General features: G+C 35.8%; 1 protein-coding gene across 1 annotated transcript in view; it reads right to left on the bottom strand.

Annotated features, from left to right (window-relative positions):
• Positions 1-10,782, bottom strand: part of LOC124622641 (myotubularin-related protein 6) — a 442,887-nt gene that overhangs the window by 114,483 nt on the left and 317,622 nt on the right. Inside the window, exons 5-7 of the mRNA XM_047148418.1 lie at positions 8,112-8,237; positions 4,095-4,229; positions 1,168-1,300 (exon numbers count right to left, since the gene is read on the bottom strand). Coding sequence (XP_047004374.1) covers positions 1,168-1,300; positions 4,095-4,229; positions 8,112-8,237 — 394 coding nt within the window. The remainder of the gene's footprint in view (positions 1-1,167; positions 1,301-4,094; positions 4,230-8,111; positions 8,238-10,782) is intronic.

Here is a 10,782-nt window from a genome sequence, read left to right as displayed (position 1 = left end):
TCATCAGAGGAAAGGTGAAGTACTCGCACAGGTATGGAGAGCTTCGAAAACTAAAATGGTACGAATGATCTCTACAATACATAATGCCACTTTGACTGACACTCCAAGAAAACATAGAAAAACCAATTACACAATTAAAAAAACCTGAAAGTGTACTGGACTGCAATAAATACATGAAAGGAGTGAATCAGGCAGACTAATATTTGAGTTATTATCCTATATACAGAAAAACTATAAAATGGTCAAAAAAGATTTGCATGTATCTCTTTAACTGCACATTATTTAATGCATTCCGTACATGTCAATATTTCAATACAGAACACAAGAGTCTCCGATTTCATGATTTTGTATTGAAAGTGTCCGATTAGTGGAGAAAAGACATGTACCTGCTTCTGAGCAAAACTTGCAGTTTGCCACTACATCACGTACATCTCATCATGATCCGGTTGACAGACTTTCCGGTCACATAAAGCAACACCACCTAATACCTATTTCTGAAACGAATAAATGAAAACGAAGAAACTGCCATGTATGTTCCAAAAACAAAAAAAAAAAAAAAAAGAACAACAAATTTAATGTGCAAGTCTTGTGGAGTTGCATTACATCTTGGAGACTGTTTTGCTGCATATCAAATGAAAGAGAAATACTAAGTACCAAAGACAATACAAATAAATAAGTATATGAAACAAACAAATTTTGTATTTATTTATGTATGCATATCTTCGAAATTTCATGAAAGTAGGGGAACAGTGTTAAGAACTTATGAGAACTAACGATGAGATTAGTGAAACTTAACAATTTATATCTCCCAATAATGTCAAGAACAGCTGGCGACAAGGCAAGTAATCTGAATTAACGCTGCCAGCACCAAGCGCATACATTTGTACAACACATGCAGATGACAAAGTCTTAAAGTATTAGCATATTTGCAATGGTCTCACTGTTTAGCATTAATTACTCCTAGAGTACTGCACACTGTAATGGTGGCTGGGCTAATATGAATGGTTTCTATATTGGCAAAATTCTTGTTATTATCATTAAAATATAAAACTCTATTAGTGAGTTATCACTGTATGTCTGCAAAGGAAGAGCCACTATATTTATAATGCAGAACCTTACGTAATATCATTATATAAGAAATATTACTCATTAAGATAGCAAACTCACTTTCAATTAGTTTCACCAGACTACTCCTCATAACATGTATATTGTCAATTCCAAAGAAATGGAATTTGATATTCTCATAGTTGTTTTCATTTTCATACCCTTTTCCTGCAGCTCGGTTAGCCATAGCATTAATCTGCAATTATTAAGATACAAATGAATAAAGTTCCAACAATAGACACACATTTTCGATGTAAATAGTTACAATTATTCCAAATGGTACAACAACATCTGTAAATGTGGGGCCACATGCAATGAAACAGAAATATCTTTCTTTTCTTTAAGGCTTTCCAACTTCCATGCAGTGTGCAACTTTGACATAGAGCAGGAGATATAGAAAAAAATGCACTAAGAATCTGACTAGCTACATGCAGTGCTTTAATTGGAACATTTAATATAAGGAAGCATGGTTATGGAACTACACAGCATATCACATTATAATGTTGTTGATCTGTATAAGGCATATTTGTTAGGTACAAAAAGATCATCCACTTTCATGATATGCAAGTCTGTTTTAATGCATGCACTAATAGCATAATACAACAAGGAACAGATGATGTTTTCTACAATTTACTTCAGAAAATTTTGCAATCCTGGCAAGCAGTTTAGTAATCAAGGTAACTTTGTTTTGAAATGTATACTTATTAAGTATGTACCTCAATTCTGTTGATTTACCCTAGTATGGAATATTACTATTGAGCAAGGCAACATAAAGACTGCCGATTAGAATAATCATTTTATTTTATTTTATTTATTCCAGTGCATAATTTATTACGATATGAAGTACCAGAATCACCAGTTGTTGCTTCATTATTTACACTAACCACGATTATTTATTTAAAAAATCAAACCCATGACACTTGCTATGTCATTACACAAATAGTGATCTCAAAACTCATACTTGTGAATTTATCTCCTAGTTTCAGATTGACTGTCATACTTCAGAAGGTGAAAAAATGGAAACAGTTTTGAAATAAATATATTGTTACAAATAATTTCTTGTTCACTTTCCTCATGACTTCATTCCAACAGCTTGAAAATACACATCTGATAAGATAATGATGCTTCAATCAAGAGGTTGGTAAAATCTAAGAAAATTATGGCTATACACCAAATAAAACTAGACACTGCTTATTAACAGCATTACTTATGATGCACACAACACAAAAACAAAGATTCATCTTCACAATATTAAACAAATTATAATGTTAATAGTGTCAAACCTTTTACATCTGACACACTTTGGTTCCATATTTGTCATCCTATCTGTATCGAGAATAATTTTCTTTCTTTTATTTTTTACACCGAAATCCCAATTATTTATGTCAAAGTACCCTTGGAATGTATACCTACTGCAGTTTCTCAATACATTTTTCACTTCACTTTCTTTTTTGAGCTTAAAAAAATTGAATACTTCTTGCTCAATGATGGGCAACTCAGTGGCTGGTTTTCATCCCTTTCAGAGGCAAAAAAAAAAAAAAAACATGAGATAGGGCAGGGATAACAATTGAAAAGGTTTCTTTTGGTAGCATCTGCCAGAAACAGTGCACAATTAAGACATTCGAAGACATTTTCACCATTGGACAAGAGAAGAGAAATAACATAACAGAGCCTAAATACAGTTACTTTAAATCATAACAATTTTATGACGCAGGTGTGAAAATACATGTTGTACAGAGCAATCAATATGATAGGACAGTGGGTGTGAGTAAACGGAAGAACATTATGCAGCTGTATGTTTGCAGTAAAAGAGATGGCAGAATCAGGGGAGACACAAGCTGTTTAAGTTCAAAGCCAAATCACTGCAGTAGTTGAATGCTTTGGATCAAAGCCATAATTTTATGCTATCAGTTGTATCAGATTCTGTGAGTAGGCACGGAGGATGACACTATTACAGATAGAATATGATAATTTACTTTCCTTTACATATAAAATCTAGCTTCATAGAAGTAAATAAATCTGAGAATATGGGGTTAGAAAATCTGATTTCCCCAAATAAGCATGTTTGAGATCCATTTAAGCTTTTGTGCAGTATCACAAAAGATGAGTATGGCCCTTTTATCTAAATGGAAAGTATCATCATTGGAGTAACACATTCTGACATACATCAACAATGGCTAAATCCACCATGTAATACCATTCCAGAGGCTACATCTACCAACAACATTGCCTCCGTTCATACATTCCACACGACCACTGCACTCATTTTATTGCAGTTCCAAAATCTCCAGGAAATTCTGAATGCTATACTAAACTCAAACATACCATACATAAATCAATAGTTCCCACAGTATCAGGATTACCTTAACTTCTGAAGGCAAATTAACATTTATCCCCTTTCCCCTGTTGTGGACACCACTCCTCAGCGTATCTAGCTCAAGAATCCAGTTCTATAAGATTTTCATGTTTCCTCTGCTTAGTCTCACAATTTAACCTATGCACCGTCTGCTCATTCTCTTACAGTACCCCTCGACCCTTCCCATTTCTTTTGACTTAAAGTGAATTTGTACTGCAACACTTAGCATGCTGTATCTATGCACATTGAGAGATGCTGCAAGATATCAGCTTTGTCACAGATAGGAATATAATGTATCATTTCCATGCCCTTACTAAGCAATGTACATATCAGTGAGGTTCAGCCATCATTCTTAATTCAAAGATCATTGGAATACTAGATGATATATTACTCCGATATAGATGAAAACAAAATGCCAAACTTTTACAGATCAAGTTCTGGAGGACGTCATTCCACATTTCATCAAGTTGGAAAGCATCAGAACACAGGGCAAAAGACACATAAGAGTGTGGATCCAAACTGCAGAAGAGGGAGAAGTGCATCACGATTCTGGCGCCGGCTATCATGCCGGCTGCAGCTACTTTACCCCGCACGGTCCGCATAGTCCCAACTTGATGCACGGAATGGAGCTCACCCTGGGCCTCGTGTCCACAACACACATGTAAGACGAGTTGGGATTTGTTCTCAGAATGGAGTTGAGCAATTGTTCATCCTCGAGACAGCGTGCACTGAAGCCTGAAAGCGGTTGACTGCATCGACAAATGGCAGCCTGAAACAAATCCAATGGGAGTGAAATGACAATTACTTCAGTACAAATGTTATTACTAACATAGTCTCAATTTTTGATACATTAATATACAAACTTTTCTACTTCCAGTCAGTAGCAGTTTCAAGCATATACAAAGATAACATAACAGCATCAAACTTTCTTTCACCTTATCAGATCAAACAATAGTGATACTACTCACAATTATGTAGAGAAATAGTACAGTTGTCCATTATCACAACTACAAGCAAACATAGTAACGTAGGAAGAGGTGCAAATGTTACTCATCAAACTAGACAAAGAATAGTCAAAGTCCTAGGCATCAGACACCAGAGTGAAGTTAATAGCATGAATTGTACAGAACAGACAGCAACAAAGAAAGAATACACAGGAGGTACAAAATGTGTGGCCCATAAAAATTTAGTTACTCTGTTATAGATCACTGAAAAACACATTGTACTGATGGGGACATATTTAAATTTTAAAAATGGAAAATATGTCAAAAATTACATCTCTCTTCTCTTCTTGGAAGCTAAATGCAGTATACTCCCAATAATTAGGGGTAATGTTGAGGACAAGTTGCACGAATAATTGAGATATTTTCAAATATATATTCTTTTAATGATTTCTTGAAGCCTTCAGCTGTCATTCTCTTTATTTCCTATGTGAGTGTACAATTTTGGCCTTAGACCATTTTCAAGTATTTTATGGATGATTTTTTAGTAACAGATTATGTTGTATACATCGTCGCTCTTACGACATCATGTTATGCTCATAAATTAATTCGAGGTGTTCAAGCTGTTTTAGGATCATGTTACTTTCCTCTGTTTGAAGGTTTATCCAAGTTCTGTGCACATGTACTGTAGGCATGGCTATTTCTCCAAATAGTCTGTGATGTTGGTCTACTTCCGAGAGGAACTACATTTTTTCACACAGCATTTCAAATTTTTCTTGCAGTGATAACTTCCTTGCGCTGAAATACCCCCTGGCCTATAAAATCGAGAAGGATATTAACACTGTGCAATTTGGTACAACGACTGTCAAGGTCACTGTCTTCATCACCACTTTCACATTCACTATCCTCTTCCGTTTTGTTGCGAAGTAGCTGCCAATTTCAGTGTCACTCATGTACCAGAAGCCGTTCTCACGTGTGTTAATCTTCAGCCACCCATTCAAGGTTTTTTTTTTGTTTTTTGTTTTTTTGTTTTTGTTTTTTTCTTTATTCAACATATTTAAAACCATATAAACCCATTGCCAGATTCATTATTTGTGCAGCTGTTTTTTCTTCATCAATGAAACCTTAAAAATCACTTTATTCTATGGTCGAACTAGTTTATATGGCTTGGCTTCCTGTTAGGCATCAGAAGTCCTCTGTATGGCACCTAGTATTGTTAACTTCTTCCAGAACTTCACTAAATCATTCTCACTAACTACCATTCTCAGTGGACTGATGCAGTTATGCCTTGGTCCATTGGCTGTATAGTGGCAGTAATGTGAGAATGTAAAAACTTAGTTACCATCATCATGTATGAGAATCCTCTCATTTGGACATGAAGGGACATTTTCAAGCAATAAAACAGTCTTCTGTGGTAGTCCTTTCCTCTTGTAGAAACCACCAAACTTGTGGTACAAAATTTGTGTAGAGTCATGTTTTCAAAATTTCACTATGCATCTAAGTTCCTTTTTGGTTGTAACAATGCAGTGGAAGATCCTTAGCTTTCATATCCTTGAATGCTCGGGATTTTTTTTATTTTCCAATCACCAGAACACTAGTTTCACTTTGTGGTTCCCAGAAGGATTAGCAGTGCACAAAATTGTAATGCGTTCTTTAGACAACAAGGAGCATGAACTCTCTTAAAAGCAAGATCCTGGTTGATAGACTTTTTAATAAAGACCACTTTCATCTGCATTATAAATTTCGTTTGGTGTAAAAGTCTCTTCTTCCACAAATTTCTGTAACTCTCCCACATGGAATCAGCTGCTGCAACATTTGAACTAAGCCGCTCTCCTCACACCGTACGTTCACGAATCCTGTGACATCATTTGAATTTGGTGAGCCATACAGATGAGGCATTAAATTCTCTCTCTAACCTTAGTGCTACATGAAAAAATCAAGGTTTTTCAGCACACATCATACCTGAAACAATGACACCTTCTGCTCATTTTCAGCTAAACCACTGCAAAAGAACAGCATCTAATTCACTAAATGTGGATCTCTTAATGCTTTTTCATGCAGATGCTCCAGAACTAGAACCAAATTTCCTGATAAAATTCTTTGTTTTTTGCTTACTCTTTTTAATGTCCCAAACAGTCTGCATTCTAGTACCATAAGCAGCATTTAGTTTCGCGGCAGTTTCTCCCTTCTAAAATCTTTCAATTAATTCTAATTCTTATTTTAATGACAACAAATGTTTCTTTCATTTCTCTGAGATCTCTTTTACAAATTTCTCTTAACTTGTTTTGTTGATGAACAGCAATTACCATAAAAAAAAACAGAGTTTGTTTCATATTTACATGGATCAGGCTGCCTGATAACAATGGAAATGGAAATATGTTGTCATGTGGCAGTTGTTTAAACAATGGAAAAGCACTTATTGTCATGCAGTGGGTTGTTTACTGCTGTTTGATAAAGATAAATATTGCCATGCACGGACACATATTGTACCTAAAACACACAGTTTCATGGGTACTCTTATTTAATGTGTGCATTAGCACAGCAAAATATATTATGAAGATATGGTAATACACACAAATATAGGACGCAATATGGCTGCTCAGCATTCTTCAAATACTCTCAGCTCTCCTGACAATGCCAGTACAGTTTTTCTTGTCCGATAGCTACAATGAGCAGCTGTTGAAACATGGAGGTTGCTGTCTATACGAGAGATCTAAACTCGCAGACAGTGACTATTTGAGGTCTTGCCCCACTGCTGGAGTTGAGCTGACTCTTGGTATTGTTTACACAACACATATTACTTGCAAAAGCTCTAAGAGTGGAAATATCTTACATGAATAACATGCTTTAGATACTTATTTTCCTCTTTTCCTACGTCACACACGAAGATGTGTATGTCCATTTACAACTCGTATGTCCATTTACAACTCCTGCCCCCCACTGGCAAAAAGCTGCATAATTAAAGAAATAGCAACATGTGAGAGCACTATATGTTTTACTAGTTGATACACTCATTGTGTTGCATTTTACATATATTATCCCCCTCCACTCCCCCCACTCCTCGTCGTCCTCATCTATTTATACCCCACTAAATACAAATTATTTGAGATCCTATTTTATTACTCCCCACCCCCCAAACAAAATCATCTTTTCTACTTTCATAACTATGTTTGCTTCTTTCTCTATCCCTTCATTCTATCCTCTTCCAGCCCCAGTTTCTTACAGACATTTTCTACCACCTTTGTCTCTCTTCTTTATCATATCTGATGGGTTCTGAGTAATTCGACCTCTCCTAAATGTTCTTACCAACCTCCATGAAAGAGGTAATTTGCTAGAATCATCATCATTATGTGCTCTCTGAGGCCTCCCTTTCATCATTGTCCTCCCTTCCTCTTAGATCCTGGGGTCTGCGTTATCTGCCCTTCCTTTCACACCATCTTTCTTTCCTGAATAAGGAACTACCAGTTTCTAAAGCTGGGATAGTTTTTATTGCACTTTCTCACTTGTCTAACAGTAGTATTTACTATTTCACTTCCTAATGGAAATATTGGCAAACCATAATGTCTCCTTGTAATTTTCTAATTACATTCTCAGTGTTGCAAAATTCTGAAACCATGTTCACCTTATCAAAAAGCTAACGACCCACACATACAAAAATAAATATTTATTATCATTTTAAATGTTCACCTTAAGGAGTACTATGTTATTACCTTGTTATGGTGAAGATATGTGAGCACTGGGAGCCGACCTTTGCTCCTGAACTTGGAGCTGCCAATTAGCATTGAAGTAGACGCTGATGCTGGCACATACAGAGATCGTGGATAGGTATCACACACCTATAACATATGGACACAGTTTCAACAGCAAAAAAAAAAAAAAAATCACAATATGTTTCACAGTTTGAAAATTTTTTGTTAAGTTATATACAATGTTTGTTCCATAGACCTTTACTCAGAAGCCAAGGTTGTGAAACATGCCAAAAGAACATAAATACATGATAAAGCTCCAAAAATAATATAGAATAAGTTGTTGTTTTATCCAGGTGGAATAAATCAAATCAAAATTTTAAACTTATCAGAGATATGACATGTACCACCTGAGCTGTTACTAAAGTTATTTATTTATGATTGTGATTTTGGTTATGTTGCCACTCTCAAGTAACAACATAAGAGTTTAATAAATGTTGTTGTTGTTGTGGTCTTCAGTCCTGAGACTGGTTTGATGCAGCTCTCCATGCTACTCTATCCTGTGCAAGCTTCTTCATCTCCCAGTACTTACTGCAACCTACATCTTTCTGAATATGCTTAGTGTATTCATCTCTTGGTCTCCCTCTACGATTTTTACCCTCCACGCTGCCCTCCAATGCTAAATTTGTGATTCCTTGATGCCTCAAAACATGTCCTACCAACCGATCCCTTCTTCTAGTCAAGTTGTGCCACAAATTTCTCTTCTCCCCAATCCTATTCAATACCTCCTCATTAGTTACGTGATCTACCCACCTTATCTTCAGCATCCTTCTGTAGCACCACATTTCGAAAGCTTATATTCTCTTCTTGTCTAAACTATTTATCGTCCACGTTTCACTTCCATACATGGCTACACTCCATACAAATACTTTCAGAAACGACTTCCTGACACTTAAATCTATACTCTATGTTAACAAATTTTTCTTCTTCAGAAACGATTTCCTTGCCATTGCCAGTCTACATTTTATATCCTCTCTACTTCGACCATCATCAGTTATTTTACTCCCTAAATAGCAAAACTTCTTTACTATTTTAAGTGTCTCATTTCCTAATCTAATTCCCTCAGCATCACCCGATTTAATTCGACTACATTCCATTATCCTTGTTTTGCTTTTGTTGATGTTCATCTTATATCCTCCTTTCAAGGCACTGTCCATTCCGTTCAACAGCTCTTCCAAGTCCTTTGCTGTCTCTGACATAATTACAATGTCATCGGCGAACCTCAAAGTTTTTACTTCTTCTCCATGAATTTTAATACCTACTCCGAATTTTTCTTTTGTTTCCTTTACTGCTTGCTCAATATACAGATTGAATAACATCGGGGAGAGGCTACAACCCTGTCTCACTCCTTTCCCAACCACTGCTTCCCTTTCATGCCCCTTGACTCTTATAACTGCCATCTGGTTTCTGTACAAATTGTAAATAGCCTTTCGTTCCCTGTATTTTACCCCTGCCACCTTCAGAATTTGAAAGAGAGTATTCCACTTAACATTGTCAAAAGCTTTCTCTAAGTCTACAAATGCTAGAAACGTAGGTTTGCCTTTTCTTAATCTTTCTTGTAAGATAAGTCGTAAGGTTAGTATTGCCTCACGTGTTCCAACATTTCTACGGAATCCAAACTGATCTTCCCCGAGGTCCACTTCTACCAGTTTTTCCATTCGTCTGTAAAGAATTCGCATTAGTAGTTTGCAGCTGTGACTTATTAAACTGAATAAACAAAATAAATGAAAAAGCAGTTCTGTTTTATAGATACAATCTGTTCTCAAAATTTTTGTAAGGGATAAATCAGTTTTTAAAAAGAATAACAACTTTCTGCAACACCATGAACTGTGTAAAATCATATTCATTGTTGTTGACATAGCACTTGTTGCCAACAATATATCTGTACATTCCACATGTTATGCATGACTAAAGGCAAAAAGAGGTGCTGTCTATAGTAAATAAAAAAAAAATCTTTGGACAAAAGAGAAGTGGCTGCATGAATATCAGAGCTCAGACGGCATGCCAGTACTTAGCAAAGAAGGGATGCCAAACATAGAAGGAATGTATAGAAGGGCTACACAAAGGAGATGAAGCACATGAAAAGTATATGAGTCTTTCAGTGTTGTGTCAAATTCTTCTCACAGTATCATATCTCCAACGTTGAAACAAACCACACAATGCAGAAAAAATTGAAATCCTTGGGAGGATATAACATAAAAAAATTCATCCATTTCATAATTACATTAGACAGGCAAAATTTCCTAATATTTCAAGAAGAATTTAATAATTCCAATTCCATAGAAGACATGCTGACAGGTTTAAATATTCACTGAACAGTTTAACAAGTCACAGTTGCAAAATATGGAGATGAATTAGTTGAAGAGTGGAAAGACTGGTAGAGGCCAACCCCTCTGAAGATCAGGTTGCATCACAGATAAGTGTAGGAAAAACAGGAGGCAATACTGAATACTTAAAAGACAGACCTATGTTTACAGCAGTTATAAGAGTCAAAGGATATGAAAGAGAAGTAGTAGTTGGCAAGAGATTTGAACGGAACGAATAGTGTCTTCAAAGGAGGTTATGAGATGAATACCAACAAAAGTAGAACAACGGTAATGGAATGTAGTTGCACTGCATCAGAATCTGTTGAAAG

Source organism: Schistocerca americana, chromosome 7, assembly GCF_021461395.2.
Source record: "Schistocerca americana isolate TAMUIC-IGC-003095 chromosome 7, iqSchAmer2.1, whole genome shotgun sequence".
Taxonomy (NCBI): Eukaryota; Metazoa; Arthropoda; class Insecta; order Orthoptera; family Acrididae; genus Schistocerca; species Schistocerca americana.
Note: the sequence above shows the minus strand (reverse complement) of the source record. Positions and strands in the feature narration are given on the sequence as shown.